The sequence below is a fragment of the Gossypium hirsutum genome, chromosome D07 (assembly GCF_007990345.1).
Source record: "Gossypium hirsutum isolate 1008001.06 chromosome D07, Gossypium_hirsutum_v2.1, whole genome shotgun sequence".
Lineage (NCBI taxonomy): Eukaryota > Viridiplantae > Streptophyta > Magnoliopsida > Malvales > Malvaceae > Gossypium > Gossypium hirsutum.
Genome location: NC_053443.1, coordinates 24,917,219 through 24,935,666, shown reverse-complemented (window position 1 = coordinate 24,935,666; position 18,448 = coordinate 24,917,219). Strand labels below are relative to the sequence as shown.

The following is an 18,448-nucleotide window of genomic DNA, read 5'->3' as shown; positions in this document are numbered from 1 at the left end:
TTTATCCTCATATTCAAGGCAAACAAATGCCAACCAATACTTCTTCTCAGCAGCTTCATTCTCTAAGTGAGTTTTCTCTCTTAATTCAGTCAACTTGATTTCAAAGTCCTTAACCCGCATTGTGGTCTTCTTTTGCTTCATATCCTTCAACTTGTGTTTGACCAACTTCTCATTTAGTTTGTAGATTTTGGTGTGAGTGTTGGCAGATTCAACCTTTTTTCTTTGTTGTTTCAACTAACTTTTTAGTAAACTCTAATTACTCCCGCAATTTTTTAAGTGGGAACATCCTTTTTATACTTGTGATAGGTGGGCATCAATTTCTCTAGATCATATAATATTTCTAACATAACTCTCATAGACTTATCTAAAAAACATGTAGTCGGGGAATGCTCTTGAATTTAAGCCATCAATGGTCCCAACAACCTTGAAGGAGTACTTATTTTGGCAACTTCAACCAACAGCTTACCAATGGTATTCTAAGTAATTGCGACAACTTTCTTTGCACACAATAAAAATTCAATCTTGGGGATATAATCATGCCATTTAAATTAAGCCTGATTTTTAATCACTAACTTTTCTATAAACCAAGAATGTGTGGTCCTAATTGAGTAAGCTTTCTTGAGGGTAACATAATCATGCTTTGGCTTGACAAAGGCGACATAACATAAGAAACTATAGTAGAAGCAAAAGATAACTGAACAAGAGGTGTCTAAGTACTAGATAAACCTATTGCAACAGTAATACTAGCAACAAGTGTATGAAAAACCCTGTCGTGCTGGTAGGAATTTTTAAAGGTGTAGTACTAGAGGCTGGTTCATTACTCTTAAAAACAATAACCTCCTTCTTTCCTTTAGTTTTCCTCTCTTTCTCTTGTTGTTCTTTCTCTTGGCCAACAATGATTTTCTCTCTCTTACAAGACTACTAATCCCTTAAAGAAGAACCTCACATTTTATCTATTCCAAACATCCTACTCATAGCAATACCACTGAAATCCATACTTTTTAAAGTACTTGCAAATTTGTAAAGATGAATTAAATTCAATTTTTCATAACATAAAAAGTTTTGTAGAAAATTACACAAACTAGAACTATTATTAGGGCTTTAGTTAAAGCTACTAGGGATAACCAAAATATTACAATTCATAAATTATTTCATAGATGGATAATATATACCAAGTGAGGTAGGAATTTCATCATTTGAAGAGGACATGTTTATCACCAAAGTCTTGGAATTTTCCTTCATGGAGTAAATTTCCTCACCTTAATTGGTAGCAGTAACCTCTCTAACACATGCATGATTAGAGGAAATGTCAGTACTATCATCAACTTTATCCGTAACAATACAGGTTTCTTATGAGGCCCTACCACTGAGAATTTTATATTTTGGCACTTTATATTTCCAAGAAAGTTTTAGGTACTTACAAAAAGCGTTAAAAAAGTCCTTCGATTCATCAAATACTCCAAGTAAAAATTTTCCTATATTATCAACTGTGTTGTAAGGCCAAGCTTGATTATTTGCAAGCCAAGTTCCTTCCTTTACACCACCCTATTCTACATCATCTATGCTTACATCATTTGGTCTCCTACCCTCCAAACAATACAAGAACCCATTTTTCATAGTCATTGTCTCTTTAATAGACAATGAACAACATTGTCGATACTTTTTTTATTGAGCCTTTATAGTATTACTTTCCAAAAGCGAAATCCTCTAGCATTACTTAGTGGTGGGCAATTCCCATTCCATTGAAAACTCAAAATCTTCACTATTTTGTCTTACAAAAATTAACTTTTGTTTATCAAAATGAAGATTACTAGAGACTATTTTTTTTAGAATGGGCTAATGTTGAGCATGTGCTTTAAAATATGTCATATCCCCATTATGTGACTATACACTGATAGGGAAAAGTATATCCTTTTTTTTTAAAAATATGGCCTAGAACAAGGTGATGTCCCCTTAACACATTCTCGAAAAACAAGTGCAAGGGTTAAGGAACCCCACCTCAAATAAGTGCAATGGCAAAAATATTCCCCTTCTGTGACCAAGCTCTTCAACATCGCTTAAACACCTAGGTCACTGGGAATAATAAATTCGAACTTAGGTTTTTTTCAATTCTAACGCTCTTGTAGTTAGAATTAACCTCATAAAATCAGACTCAATGTGACATGGAAAAGTATCTACCTCAATGGAGATATCTATGTCTCTATGTTTAGCCCTTTAGCCCTCCTCAAATCTTCTCTTTCTCTTTTAATGTCTCTCCCAAGTCTTCATTTTTACCAACCCTTCTCCTAGTATATCTACTCCCACTCCTATGTCTTCTAACAATCTTACCCACAATTTCAAAACTTATAATGAACATTTGATCCTTAGACCAAAAACTGCGGAAAGCACACAAAATATGTACCATTAACCCAAAAAAAACACCTATACTTCCTAGTTGACAAAGAAAGCCAAAAAAAAAAAAAGCTAGATACTTATCCAAATAAGCCTACACAATCAGACAAAACCCTTCACCAAATTGAAAGAACTCCATAAAATTTCAAAAGTAAAGCACAAGAAAATGTTTCAAAACAAAATAAGTTATTTCACCAAAACCCTCTCCGTATTTATAATTTTTGTTTTTGAAACATTTCCTATAAGTCTACCATTTCATATAACCACTCACATGCGTCCAACATAACAAATTCAAGATTGTCGTTAAAGCAAAAAAATGATGCACCCCACCAGTGTAACAAACACGTGACTCTTCAAGAATTCTAGCATTCCTTAACCACCCAAACACCAAAGGCGCCTCTTTCAAAACCTCATCATTAACCAAATGCACACTCCAACAAATCCTTCATACTTTACAAAAGAAAACCCTGCTACAATAACCCAAAAACGCAACTATGTTACAGTAATTACTATATGCCTTCAACTATGTTACAATAAAATTGCACCAAGTGCCTATCCCGCCAATAGCCAAGTCTCATCACCTTTGCTAGCAACAAGAACCCGACTAACGACCTCTTGCCTCCTCTAGAGTGCACCGATCAATTATCATGCAGATCGAGAGAGAAATGTTGATGGGAGGATACTTAAACCAAAATATTATTATTCTGAACCTTCGAAATTTAAAGGAAAGAAAAAAATTTATTCTAAATCCGATTATCTTAAAATATTAAAATTGATATTCTAAAATCAACTAAGTCTTAACTCGATTGAAATAAATATTGTTACTAATACAATAGGATGTGGGTTTGAATCCACTGAAGTGCATTATCTTTCAATGTTTCAACTTTCGTCATTTTTGTTTTAATACCTATATTCTTACTCTCAAATAAGCTTCATTCGCATTTAATATAAGAAGGAAATAATACCCAATCCCCATAAGCTGACATATGAACATGTAGTGTAATATTATATTATATCAGACAAATTTTCGATTATTAAAAAATTTTAAAGTTGAATTGTAATTAAAACTTAGGTAACACATGTTGACACAAGATAAGATCCGAGATGCACTTTCCATGGCGATCGATCCTTCGAGAGCAATTGACACCACCATCGAGAATGTTACGAACCACCACGTTTAAAGACTGAATTCCATGGACTTCATATATTTCCACCTTTACATTATCTTCATTCACCAATTGTTTTGTCTCATCAATGGCCTTTGGAGATGCATCCAGAAGGACTGAGACCACACTCTTAACCCACTGGGGTGTTATGATAAGCTTCAGCATATCAAAGTTCCGCGGACAGTGTGGGATGACGGAGAAGTTCAAGTCGTTTCCTTTATCTCCAGCCCTACTGTGGGCTATATTATAGAGTGGAATCTTTTGACCAGACTGAGCTGCTGAGAGGCTGATTTCCGATGACAAACCATATTCTAGGCAAGAGTTCTGCATATCTTCTTGTTGAAATGGTGGCAATGCCAGTTCAGCTGAAATGCAGGCCTTTGTAACATCTGCAAAGACATGTTCACTGACTTCTGTTTGCTTTGACCCTATCCACCAGAAAACATGTTCTCGACCGATCTAAGTAGAAAGGAAACAGATTACTTTGCATAAGCACATCCATAAACTAATGAATTCAATAGTTCGAACAACGACATGTTGGCCTGATTACAGTTTCAAGTTCAACATTAAGGATTTCATGGACCAAGAATTTATTTAACGGAAGAAGAGGGAATGGAGAGTACCAACTGTTTTTCCAGAACAATTTCCTTCTTGACACCAGTGCTGCATGAGATGATAAACATAAACATCATAGGTTAGGCACAAAGATCATGGAGCCAAAGAAGAAACTCGCCATCCATGCGTACATGAATACAGCATATGAACCATTGCCATTATCCAGAACCAGAGAACTTTACACATTCACTATTGGCATTTAGTTTTTCGTACATATATATGGTACATACCATAGATATAAAATTAGGAGGAAATATACCTGATACCACCACCGCCGGCCGGTCCATTTGTATATAATGCAGTAAACTCTTTAGCAAGTTGCTGTGCGTGTTTCTTCTCCTGGAACAGTCCATCCATGCGTAGCCGAATGTCTTCACTGGCTCTCCATGTCGATAGATGGTGACCAATGCTGGTAGCTTTCAAGCTATCCAGTCCAATTATATAAGAAAGAATACAGGAACTGACACCAGGAAATGCCTCTTCCATCCATGACCTAACCTAATATATGAAGAAAGAAAAGGAATACCAAGAGTCCAAAGGAAACAATGAGCAAAGTATTTCAAATGCTTTTAAAGACGATGATCAATATCAAAGAATGTCATTCAGAATCAGAGAGTAATAAACCATCAAACATTCTCTTTTACAGCAGACTTACAAGAAGTTCAGCAGCTTTTGCACGTTTGACACATTCATATCCTCCATATGATATCTCACCCCATCCTTTCCATCCACGGTGCTGGAAACAAGATAAATTATAATGCATAGAAACAACCTTAGAAGACATTAGACCCAATGAAGTAATATCTGTGACTAGAAAATAATTGAGATAACTAGAGGGAGGGGAGGCGGGGGACAGGGGCTGCAACGAGGTAACAACGGGGTTCCCTCAATCATAGAGTGAAGAGAGAATACATGCTTTATTCAAATACAGAAATATGGAAATAGACGCTTTGTTGAAATACCTACAAGCCATCTGCTGCAGGACTGAAGCTAAGAAAAAAGAACAGTCCTTAAAGCTAAATATTACCTTCAGGATAGAAGGTTACCTTCGGAATCAACTGCAAAAGTTTATCAGGAACAGGATGAGCAGATGGCTTTGCACCAATACAGAGAACTTTAGATCTAGATAATGGCTGAAATGTAACACCCCGAAAATCAACTACCTGCAGTTACAAGAAGCCCATTTTTGTTTAGTTTTCCCCATCAGTGTAGTTATAGGTGCAAATTCCTGAAGAATAAATTCAACTTACAACATCAGGTGTAATGTAAGCACTTGGATCTCCAACCTCATAAAGTAGTTGTTCAGCACAAGTACCGAAATTTAAAATCCCGCCACTACCTTCTGCTTTCATGACACATATTTCCCCACTTGATGAAATTTCAGCATACGGCAGTGATAGATCCAGGAGACTTGGGAAAGACAAGTTTCGGTTCTTGTCCGCTAGATTGGAGAAAATGCAGCACAATGAAACTGAGTCAATCAAAATTCTCTATTTTAATCGACCTATTTCCCATGTTATCATAAAGACAGACAAAGTGTAACTAACCTGGATGCATGAAGTATCCCCCTGTGAGTTGACAACCACACTCTAGAAGGTGTCCAGCCAGAGATCCCTGTGCTAATAGCTCCAAGTCATCCCAATTCCAGCCCAATTCGTAAACCTTATCAAATACCAATTATATAATTTTGATTAAATACATTAATGCTAGCCATAGCATAGCCTAAACATCAGCACACTGTCAAATATAATTATGACAACTAATGAATAGAACCATAATGGCGATAAGTAAAACTAACCTAGAGAATTATACTAAGACTCAGAAAAGGAAAAACCTAAAGCCGAGTAATGAAAAGAAAGGTTAGATTTTCATACCATTGGTGCTAAGAATAGTGCGGCATCAGCGACCCTTGAAGTAATTAAAACATTTGGTCGGTATCTCTCTAGACATGCAACTATTGGGGCTGCTCCCAGATATGTGCTAACACCCTTCAAAGAATTAAACAAGATAGAGCTCAAGAGTTTGCATTTCTCATGAAATTTCATAACTAAAGATGAAAAAACGTACATGCAGATGAAAACCAGATCATTAATCCTTTTATGTGAAACCAAAAAGAAGATACAAAAGGCCAATGAACGGTACATGCAAAGGAGTACCAGATTCTTACACCTTCCATGTTAACCAGCTTCTCAGGCAAGGATCCTGAACCTGAATATTTAAAAATATTTCTCATTTGGAGTCCAAGAATATTGCTAAACACAATGAATCAAAATTCTGAATTGCACACAACAATATACTGACTATGGTTTCTAAAATGAAGATCATACAATTGTCAGTTATCTGAACTCACCAGCAAAATTCTCATACATGATTAACTTAAATTTAAAAAGGGCTAACTTGATGAGCATACCCGATTCATTAACAAAGACCTCATGAGCCACAGCAACAGACAAACGAATCCCAAGGCTGCTGGCAACTTCTAAAACCTTTTCTTGAGCACTGACCGGATCCACTATCCAGGAAAGAATCAATATGCTCAGTATGAAAAGAAAAGATCAAACACAACTTTGAACATCAGCACAAAGCATTTGGTGAATTTGGCAGGCAACTCAAAATTTGAAATGATGTTTTCAAATAGTCATACTTGCACCCATGTTGGTAATTATACAAGTTCCCCTATCCACAGCCAAAGGTAGTAGCAGAGACATCCATTCTGAAACTGGAAATTGAACATTTCAGAGAAAACCCAAAAATAAAACATAAATAAGCTTGAATCCAAAACAATTGAAAGCAACATAAACATACTATTAGAATCATAGCCATCACCGCCGGACGCCATAGCCTGGTATCGTTCAGCAAGAGTACGTTCTGCTAAACATTCAAGAACAATATAATTCAGCTCTTTGACTCTGTTAAGCAATTTTTTAGCTGCCATTGGCCGGTCACCACCGAACCCAGCTCCACAGCCAATATAAACTTTGTCTTTTCTTCTTTGAGGATTGATTCTCTGCAGTTTAACATACAACAATTCAATTCAGCCTCCGGAAACTACCTTGGATACTTGTTTCTAAAAACTGATAAATTAAGCTAACCGGCTTGATCAGGCAGTCATGAATCTCTTCGTAGGTCTGTTTTTCCATTGATATCTGTTGAAGATTCAGAAAACAAAAACGAAGTTCACACCAAAAGCTACGCTATTATTGATTTACTGATGAATTCAGAAAATTACCTTAGATTCAATGTAAAAGAGTTGAGAAATTGTCTCGCCGCCGAGTTTTCTTCTCCGGAATCTAAATTATAGCTCTCCCCTGTAATCAAACCGATCAGTTGCTTGATTAGAATCTGATAAACAAAGTCTGGGTTCTTAATAATTATGATGATAACTAAATAAATACAATAAGATCAGGCAGGCTGGCAGGGGCAGCGTCCTAAAATGTAAAATCTTTAAATTAATAAAGATAAAATTAACATTTAAAAATATTAAAAATTTAATTTAATTTTTAAAATTATAAATATATAAATTATTAAAATTATAAAATTATTATCATAAAAATTATAATTTAATTTCATCCTAAAATATTATTTACAACTAGAAGCCAAAATTGACACATTGTCGGAGGGTCCCGCTTTGAACTTTGTTTTGGTGATAGTCGATGGTTATTTATCCTTAACCTGGATGAAACACACGCCGCCTGTTTTCTTCTCTTTCTCGGCTAGAAAATCCCAGTTAGAGAGTTCAAGTAGTAATGTTGCATTGGTTTCATTTAACTTTTCTTTTAGTTGAAAAAGGTTTCTTTTAGACTTTCCATCACTTATGCCATGGAGGTAAGTTATGTTAACAAATCTACATGCAGAAAAGAGGGAAAACGACTTGCTTACTGTTATGGATTCAGCTCATTTACTGGGTAAGGGAGGAAACAGAAATGATGAACGAAGAAGGTAGATTGCTGATTGCCAAGCGGCTAGCTGGGTTCATCAATAGTCTCTCCTACTAAGTACAAGCTATATATATATAGATGGCTCACCTCATTTCGCTCGAGTAGAGACTTCGTTAATGGTCCATCTGGTCAAGGTCCATTACTTTAATATTTTTGAGATAAAAATATTTTTTTAAGATAAAAACATTCTTGAGTTTTTTAAAAGTATGTGTAAGGCCCAATTTTAGCCCGGGCCCATGCAGATTAAATAAACAAAAAAATAAAAAAAACAAAACAATAAACAATGTCCAGTTTTTTTACAAACCCAAAATCAATACAGTCTAGTAAACTAAACCCTATTAACCTAGCCCAAACCTAGACCCACTAAGCCTAGCCCAGCAAACCAACTTAACCCAAATCCCAACCCGATTACAGAAACCCTAGCAGCAAACAACTTCCAGCGCCGCAGCCACCAAAGCCTTCGTCCCCACGTGCCAAGCCTCTGCCCGCGCGCGCGCCTTTACACGTGCGCCACCGCTACGTGCCACGCCTCCATGCACTGTGCTGAGCCGCGCCATGTCACTGTACGGTCTCCGTATACCTGCAAGAAGGACAAACAAACGAAAAAGGCAGAGAAAGCAAGCAAAAAGAATAGAAATCGCCAGCAAATCAGAAAATAGGAAAATAAGAAAATGTAAAGAAAAAAAGATTCGGGGGGATTTCATTTTTTTGATTTCAGTTATAAGAAGAAATAGGGAGCCTTTTGTAGGGGGTTACAGAGAAAAACATACAAAAAAAAAGCACATACACGCATATTGTATACAAAAAATATATTCAGAGAAATCGAAAAAGAAAAGAGTTTGTTAAGATCTGGAAAATACGTACTGATTCTTATTGATTTTCTCATATCATAAGCATACTTACAACTGGGTATTTAATATACAAATTTATTAACTGCTAACCATAACAGCTAACTGATACTAACTGACTAACTGCTTTGAACTAACTGTTTCTTATCCTTAACATGGCTCCTGCTTCTCGACGTTCCTTGCTTTTGCATAATATCCTCTGCTATGGAGGCCACTCCAAGTCTCTTTCTAAACTTGTCAAATAACCCTACAGCCAAAGGTTTTGTCAGCATGTCAGCAACTTGATCTTGCCCAGAAACATGACCAACTAGCAGCGAACCATCTACCACTTTTTCTCTTACAAAGAACAAGTCTAGTTCCACATGTTTAAACTTGGAATGCATGACTGGATTGTTTGCTACAGCAATGGTAGCTGAGCTATCACACCAAACTAGATCTTTACTGGGAAGTGTCACCCCTAGTTCCGTCAACAACAATCGAATCCAAGTTATTTCAGCAGTGACATGAGCCAAGCTTCGATACTCAGCTTCCGCAGTCGACCTTGAGACCACTTGTTGCTTCTTGGAGCTCCAAGAAACTAGGTTCCCGCCAAGAAAAACACAAAAACCAGAGGTAGACCGACCATCGTCAACATCAGAACCCCAGCTTGCATCTGAATATGCCTCAAGAACAAGTTTTAAGTGACGCGTAAACTGTAATCCGTAATCAAGTGTCCCTTGTAGGTACCTTAGAATGCGTTTGACAGCCTTGAAATGAACATCTAAGGGTTTATGCATATATTGACATACCTTGTTAACCGAAAAAGCAATGTCTGGTCTAGTTATGACCACATATTGTAAGGCACCGACAATGCTCCTGAACAAGTGTTCATCTTCCATCGGAGTCCCTTCATGAGCAGAAATTCTACAAGTGGTCATCATTGGAGTAGGAGAAGCCTTGGACTTGTCCATGGAAGCTTTCTGAAGTAACTCCAAGATGTATTTCTTCTGACTCAAAGAGACACCATGTAATGTTGACGTAACTTCGATACCAAGAAAATAATTCAGCCGTCCCAAATCTTTCAAGGAGAAGTGAATATCTAGATCTTTGACAAACCTATCAATAGCAACAGAGTCAGTACCCGTGATGATAATATCATCAACGTAGACTAGTACATAGAGAAGGTGCCCTCCCGATCGTCGAATAAAGAGAGAGCTGTCAGCTTTAGAAGGAACAAAAGTTGCAGCTAGCAAGAACTCCCTTAGCTTATGAAACCAAGCACGAGGGGCTTGTTTGAGGCCATACAACGCCTTTCGCAACCGACAGACAAGGGGACGACTATCCTTGGACTGTTGCTCAAAACCAGGCGGTTACGTCATGTAAATTTCCTCCTGCAAATCCCCATTTAAAAAGGCATTATTGATGTCCACCTGTCGAAGAGACCAGCTACGTGATACCGCAAGAGATAAGACAATTCGGATCGTTGTTGGCTTAACCACAGGGCTGAAAGTCTACCAAAAATCAACACCAGCCTCTTGTAAATACCCTTTAACGACTAGCCGTCCCTTGTAGCGAGCTATGTCTCTGTTTGCATGTCTCTTAACTTTAAAAGTCCATTTACACCCAACAGCCCGACGACCTTCAGGTAACTCAACAAGATCCCACGTATTGTTAGCTATCAATGCATCATATTCAGCCTGTGCAGCTGCAGTCCAAGCCGGACTTTGAAACGCCTCTACGATACTGGACGGTTCTTTGTCGGCCAACATCGTGGTGAAAAGTTTTGGCTTAAAAATTCCATTTTTTGAGCGAGTACACATTGGATGGCGGTTAACAGGAGATACATGTGCACTAGCAACTGGTACATTTGAAGCTGATAAGGGAGCCCCAAGAATTAACTCCTCTGAAGAGAAATCGGGAATAGAATGCGGACTATGCAAGGGCAATGTAGATTCGACTTCAGGATGGTCTGTAGGGGACTCAAGCCTATTAGACCCAACGTGAGCAGGAGAGTCAACATTAGGATGAGGGTCAACAACGTGAGCAGGAGAGTCAACATTGAGATGAGAATCAACTATCGGCAAGGAAGATTGTTGATGACAAAATCGATCCCGAGGTATCACCGTTGACCGAGGAAACCCATGTTGAAATGGAAATCGTGTCTCATCAAACGAGACATGTCTTGACACAAAAACTCTACCATCATCAGCCAGACATTTGTAGCCCTTACGATTAGAACACACTCCAAGAAATACACACTGTTGAGAATGGAACTGAAGTTTATGCTGTTGAAAAATTCTCAGGTGTGGATAGTAGGCACTCCCAAACACTTTAAGTTGAGAATAATCAGGTTGAGTTTTGTACAGCCTCTCATATGGAGTTTGTCGTTGTAACACGGGAGTTGGTAATCTGTTGATAAGATGCACAACATGAGAAAAGGCCGATGACCAATGTTCTAAAGGCATGGATGCTCGAGCGAGTAGTGTGAGCCCCATTTCAACTACATGGCGATGTTTCCGTTCAACAACCCTGTTCTGCTCCAAAGTGTAGGGATATGTGATGCGATGTTGAATTCCCAGTTGAGAGAAAGTTTTTGACAGTGAGCGATATTCACCTCCCCAATCGGTCTGTACCATTTTAATAGATACTCCAAATTGAACTTGCACCATTTTGTGAAAATTAAGAAAGCAATGAAACACATCCGATTTTGATTTAAGAAAATATAGCCATGTATATCTGCTATACATATCTACAAATGAAACATAGTAGGAAAAACCATTGGAAGACACTTGAGAAGGTCCCCACACATCAAATGTGACTAACTCAAATGGAGATGTGTATACAGTTTGTGAACTCTTGAAGGGCAGCTTGTGAGACTTGCCAAGCTGACAAGAACCACATAGAACCTGCAAATTGTCACGTTTGAACAAAACACCACACGACTTCAGGACACAAGTAAGAGTAGCAGAACATGGATGGCCAAGCCGGTCGTGCCAAAGTGAAACAGAAACAGAAGGCTGCACATTGTAAAGAAGAGAAGAGCCAGAACTTCGAGGAGAAGAATCCATTTTGTAAGTGGGTCTAGAAAAGTCAAATCGATATAGACCATCATGCATGCGGCCCTCCAGAAGAATCCTCCCTGTCCGAATGTCCTTCACAAAACACAAAAGAGGATGAAATTCAAAATAAACCGCATTATCACGAGTAAATTGCGCTACTGAGATCAAATTTTTACACACAGCTGGAACATGTAGAACATTTCGGAGGTGTAACAAACGTGAACTAGTCACTAATGTGGAATGGCCTACATTAGAAATGGAAACAGACTCACCATTACCCATGGAGACTTTATTGGTACCTGTGTAAGTAGAAGTGTTCTGAAGTCCTGCCATGGTTGGTGTAACATGGTTAGTGGCCCCAGAATCGGGGTACCACGTTTGAGTACTTCCAGAGGATGATGAATGCGAGTTACAGCAATTTTGTGATGAACAACATGACAAAGATGTATCACCGCAACTATGATAGTTGACTGAGAAAGAAGAATCCGAACCAGGACCGGAATAATCTTCATTAAACCGATGATAACACGTTTGCACCAGATGTCCTATCTTTCCACATAATTGACACTAGGGTTTTAAGCGAGACCACCCTCGATCTGAGCCACGAGTGCGTCCACGAGACCACTCACGACCCCTTTGTCCACGACTAGTACCATTTCGAGAGTTAGCAGAATTATCATGCTGCAAACTAGATACTACATTAGCTTGCAAAGGTGCATCAGTTAACAAAGCCAACTGCCGTGCTTCAAAATCAAGAAGCATTTCAGTAACCACCTCCAAGCTCACAGGTGTGGCAGAAGCAAAAATACGAATAGACTCAAACTCAATAGGGAGACCAGCCACGATCACACTAACCTGTTCTTGATCAGAAACAAAACTCCCAGCCGTTGTCAAACTGTCACTTAGACTTTTGACTTTGGAAAGATAATCTTTAACAGAAAGATCTGCTTTCTTGATCGAATACAACGTATGTCTTATGCTGGAAAGTTTGGCACTCGATTTGGCACCAAGGCGTTTGTCAACAGCCATCCAAATTTCAGAACTGGTCTTAGCTGCTGTTAAATGAACTAAAACTTCATCAGAGATTGTGGACAAAAGCCAGGAAGCAAGAAATTTATCCTGCTTGTTATGAACCATAAATGCTGAATTTGCTACCAATTGGCCATTAGAATCGGTTATGAACGTCGGAGGAGGAAGTGTGGTGCCCAAGACAAAACCTTCAAGGCCATACCCTTCCAAGATTAACATCAACTGATGTTTCCACAAAAGAAAATTCTTTTCAGTAAGTTTAATTGTATCATGTTTGGAGAAGTAATGAACTCCAGATGACAGAAGACCTCCAGACTCTGATGGATGTACTGCAGCACCAGAATTGCTGGAATGTCGAGGAGTGTCAGAACCATCGGTGGCCATGAACAACAGCAAGAAGAGAAAGAACGGGAGAAAGAAAAAAAAACTTTAGACCATGGCTCTTGATACCATGTTAAGATTTGGAAAATACGTATTGATTCTTATTGATTTTCTCATATCATAAGCATACTTACAACTGGGGATTTAATACACAAATTTATTAACTGCTAACCATAACAGCTAACTGATACTAACTGACTAACTGCTTTGAACTAACTGTTTTATCCTTAACAGAGTTAGAAAGGTGATCCCTCTTGATTTTTCAGTGATTTTTTTCTTGTTTCTTTTTTATATTCGTATTAGTTTTTTTGTTTATTGCAAGAAGAAAATAGAAAGGAGGAGAAGAGAAGCTCACCTGCGAGGTGGGAGCGCCGGATCTTGGTTCACTCCGCCGTAATCGGAGTTCGGACTGGATGAAAAAGGGTTGGAGGCGGCGTGGCTCTTGAATGGAAGAAGATTAAGTTTTTAGAGTTTTTATTATTATTTCTGTTTAGGGTAACAGATAGGGTAACAAAGGGGCTTAGGGGGAATCATGAAACGACACCGTTGGGGCCGGATTCAATGGCTCTGAAACGGCGCCGTTTTAGGCCTAGACCCGATGAACCGACCCAAACGCGGCTAGACCCGCGTGTTCTGGCATAGGGAAGGATATTTGCGCGACCAGCCCTTCCCCTTTTTTGGTGTATTTTAATCAGTGGTCTTCTTTCTCTCCGATTTGGCCCCCATATTCTGTTTTTGTTCCATTTCAATCTAGCTTGCAACACTGCGTTTTGGGGAAGCGGGCTATTTCCCAATCAGATCCCCATGTAATACGTGTGTTGCAGCATGGTCCCCCACTTTTCTTTAATTTTATTTTTTCCTTGTTGATTCGATTTTGTTTGTGACTTAATCCTTCTTGCCATTTAGTTTTTTTAAGGAATTTATTGTTATTTTTATTATCATACTTATTCTTATTATTGTATTATTGTATTTTTATATATTAGTTTTATATAAAAAGTTAATTTCTATAATAGTACTGTATAATTATATATATATATGCGTATGTAATATAATTATTATTTTTTCTTTTTTTCTTAGTATACGTGTGTATATATAATCATATATTATTATTTTCAAATGATATTTTCTTATGCATGAAAACTTTATTCTTTTTTAATTTTTTATTTTATTTTATTTATTTAACTTTTATATATTATTACTAGGTATATACTATTAATTTTACTAAGTTTTATTTATATAAATTAGAATGTATATATTAATTTTAAGTTGTTCACTTTTATTTTACTACATTTTTTTTTGTGTTTTCAAAATCCTTCATTTAAATTTATTCAAACCTTATATTTAAATTTTTTATTCCCTTACCAAATTGTATTAAATATTTGTATTATTTATTGTTATCACTGTTGTTTTTTACTCATTGTCTCGATTTTTTTTATTTATTATGAATTTATGGGTTGCTTAATTTTTAATGTGGATGTTTGTATAATATGATTAAAGTTAATATTTGCATTTGCCTATTATTGGTTAAATTGCTTCTAGTTTAAGTTTAATTTGTTATTTATCTTTTACATTATATGTATCGTTATTCAATCACGTTCCATTTGTAAGAGTTGAATTTTATTAAAGCATCATAATCGTTTTATTTCATAATCCTTAAAAAAGAGGTTTGGCGTTCATAGGTTCCCGAGAGAATTGTACCCTAACTTACTGGGTTTCGATTCTTCTCGATGAATTTAGATAATCAAGCGCCCATTTTATTAAAACCATTCAGCTATTAAAATAAAATTCTTAAGATCCTAACTTACTGGATACGACATTTTGTTATCTCAAATTTAAAATAAAGGCAATGTTTGATGTTTAAGAATTTCGAGAAATTGAACTCTAACTTACTAGGTTCGGATTTCTCGATTGACTTAGATAATCAAATAACCTTCTTAAAACACATGATTTTCTTAAAAAGAGACAAATTTAATTTCAAAGATTGAATTGTTGCACCCTAACTTACTGAGTGTAACAATTTATTTCTTTGAAAGAATCTCATCATCCAATTCATTTTATTCAAATTTTCTTTTCAAAGGATTGTATTTTAAAATCTTTTCAAATTCTCAACATTAAGACATTAAACAATCGATTCGGTACCAATTTTGGGCGTTACGAGGGTGCTAACCCTTCCTCGTGCATAACCGACTCTCGGACCTATTTTCTCAAATCTCGCAGACCTAAAATTTATTTTTAATGGTGAATCGATCACACCTTAATAAAAAATCGATGGCGACTCCCATTTTTCATTTTCAAAGTCGATCCCTGTTTTTTTTTAATTTAAAAATGGTTTCGATAGTATGTTTTTAATTTTTTAGCTAAAAAATATTTTGTAAAAACATTTTTTTTAGCCAAAACTAGAAGTACAAATTCTAACTTTCGCTCAAAAATGCTTTTGAGCTCAAAAGCACTTTTAATAAGCAATGTTAAATGAGCTGAAGTGTAAAAATTTCATCAAACCTCGTACTTTACTTGTAAGACCCATTGATTTATCACTATATAAATTTTTAAAATTCGACAATGTAACATGTGACTCAAGAGATATCTGCTTGGTACTAAAATTGATGTTGCTAAGTGTGAATGATGCAAGATAATAAATTAAAAATTCGAATTAGTACAAATATATAAAATTAATCCAAATATTATACAATTTTACAAAAATAGAGTAAACATGGTTCCTCCTTGTGTATAACTATTTGCAAGGATTTTTATGATAGCGGATTTGGGCAACTGTGGCTCACTATATGTTAAGAGTATTGTTGAAGATACTCTAAAAGCCATTCCCTACCACCACCAACCATACGGATGAATAGGGTATCTCATTTCTTGTCCGGAATTTTTAATGAAGTAATTAGTTTAAATAATTATCTTTAATTAGAATATAAATTTTATTTTAAAGTGATCAAGAGTATAGTTTAAGAGAAAAAAAAACATAAAAATGCACCCCTATCCAGATCAAACGATTAACTCAAAATAAAATTAAAATTAGGCTAAAAAGTTTTAAGTGAAAATTAGAAAGATAATTGGGTTTAACTCAAAATAAATTTAAAGAACTTGTGTTCTGTCACCTAGCTTGGCATCTCTGCACTAACACAAGTTAGTTTTTGTTTACATGGCACTAATACCCAATCCAATGGTGGTACGTGACAACCTCTCAATATGCGACATGATAAACATAAATTTTAAAAATTAAAAAACTTTAAAAGTATATAATTTTTCATATCGAGAATGAACATGGACAAATGGTTGTCTAGATATATATACATTTGGACACCCATATGTCTAGATTCATTTCAAATATATATTTTTAGTAAGTTTATAATTTTTTTTAAATTTTTTATAAAATACCAGATTGTCTATATTATGATTTTGAAATTAAAAAATATATTTTAAAAAATAAAATAATTAAATTAATAAAAATATAAAAAAATTACATCAAGAATGACCCTAGATAAGTTGTTGTTTAAATTCATTGTAGATGTGCTTTTTAGTTCTTTTATATTTGTTTATTTCTTTTATAATTTGATAAAATTTTAATTAATTTATATATATTATAGATTATAAATTTTTATATATTTTTCAAAATATTATACGCTTTTTATATATATTTTTATTGTATATATTTTTCTATTTTTATAAATTTATATTTTATATTTATTTATAATAATAATCTAAAAACTGATATTTTATATAAAAATTAAAATATATAAACTTACTAAAAAATATATAGAATGAATTTGAAAAAATGGGTGTCTGGATTCATATGTATCTAGACAATTATTTGTCAAAGTTTATTCTTGATGTGAAAAAAAAAGTTTTAATTGACTTATATATTTTAAATATTTTTTAATTTCTTAAGTTTTGCTCGCCAAATGGCATATTGAGATATTACTACGTGCTACCATCGAATTGGCCATTAATGCCACGTCAATACAAATTAACAGTGCTAGTATGGAGGAACCGACCTGGGTAACTGAATACAAGTTTAGGTACCAAAACGATTAAAAAAAATTTAAACACCAATTATGTATTTTTAGACAAATTCAAGAGCAAAATATGAAAGAAATAGAGCAAAAAGGGGCAAAATGCACTGGTATGATAGGTATAAGATGGGAGTTTCAGCGAAATTGAAAGTATAGTTTAAGGTTTTGATTTAGGTTAAAATGTACTTAAAAGTTGTTATATTCATTGTATATTTAGAATTTAGTCCTTACTTTTATTTTAAGAAATTTAGTCTAAGTTTATTTTATCACACTACTGAATTAAATAAAATATTTTAATATTATTAACAATTGGACCAGAATCTTGAAATTAAAAAAAATAAAAAGATTAAATTCTAATAATATTAAAACCGAACTAGTTGATTGATACATTGGTCAGAAGCAAAAGAAACAATAGATTGACCCCTCTACCAAAATAATACTTTTATAATTTTTTTAATATTTTAAATTTATAAATATTTAATAATTTATTTAATTAAAATTGATTACACAATCCGACGCTTGCAAGCATATATTAACCTTTGGATTTATTTTAGGAATGAAATTGACTACTCTATGGTACAATTGGTAGGCTTTCATCTACTTTGGAGTCCTACTAATTAAGGGGTTCAAAGTTGGGTTAATTGAATCGGATTAATATTAATTGAATTAATTTAAAAAATTTATCTTTTAACCGCTAATTGAACTGGGTTTTTTTGCATAACCAAAATTTATATGTTTTATTTTTGTTAAAGCAAGTATAATATATATCAAAAATAAATAAAGTGATAATGTTCATTTGACTGAATTAATCAAATTAAAACTACATATAATTTGTATTATTAATTAACCGATAACTAAACTTTAAAAAAATTATTAACCGAGCTTTGACCGAATTAGATCAATTAATTCATCAATTAATCAAATTAAATTAGTTCAATTAGTTAATTCGATTTTAATTGAAATTTAAACACCACTGCTACTGCTCGTCTTCTCCAGGAGCCCTTTAAAGTCTCATTTTTT

At 35.1% G+C, this 18,448-nt stretch overlaps 1 protein-coding gene across 2 annotated transcripts; it reads right to left on the bottom strand.

The window, feature by feature from the left end:
- Window positions 1–3,378: 3,378 nt before the first annotated feature.
- On the bottom strand, window positions 3,379–7,592 carry LOC107954544 (uncharacterized). 2 transcript variants are annotated; one of them, XM_016890133.2, is made up of 14 exons: window positions 7,402–7,592; window positions 7,265–7,318; window positions 6,978–7,179; window positions 6,817–6,891; window positions 6,583–6,684; window positions 6,340–6,380; window positions 6,047–6,160; window positions 5,720–5,834; window positions 5,423–5,643; window positions 5,219–5,335; window positions 4,828–4,908; window positions 4,432–4,670; window positions 4,181–4,220; window positions 3,379–4,016 (listed from the first exon to the last, which is right to left on the bottom strand). In XM_016890133.2, the coding sequence occupies exons 2-14, from the start codon at window positions 7,310–7,312 to the stop codon at window positions 3,453–3,455; spliced, it is 1,959 nt and encodes a 652-aa protein (XP_016745622.1). In that variant the 5' UTR covers window positions 7,313–7,318; window positions 7,402–7,592; the 3' UTR covers window positions 3,379–3,452. The 2 variants fall into 2 exon arrangements, with proteins under 2 accessions (XP_016745622.1, XP_016745623.1); XM_016890134.2 differs by having other exon boundaries at window positions 5,423–5,613.
- Between the last annotated feature and the right edge of the window lie 10,856 nt (window positions 7,593–18,448).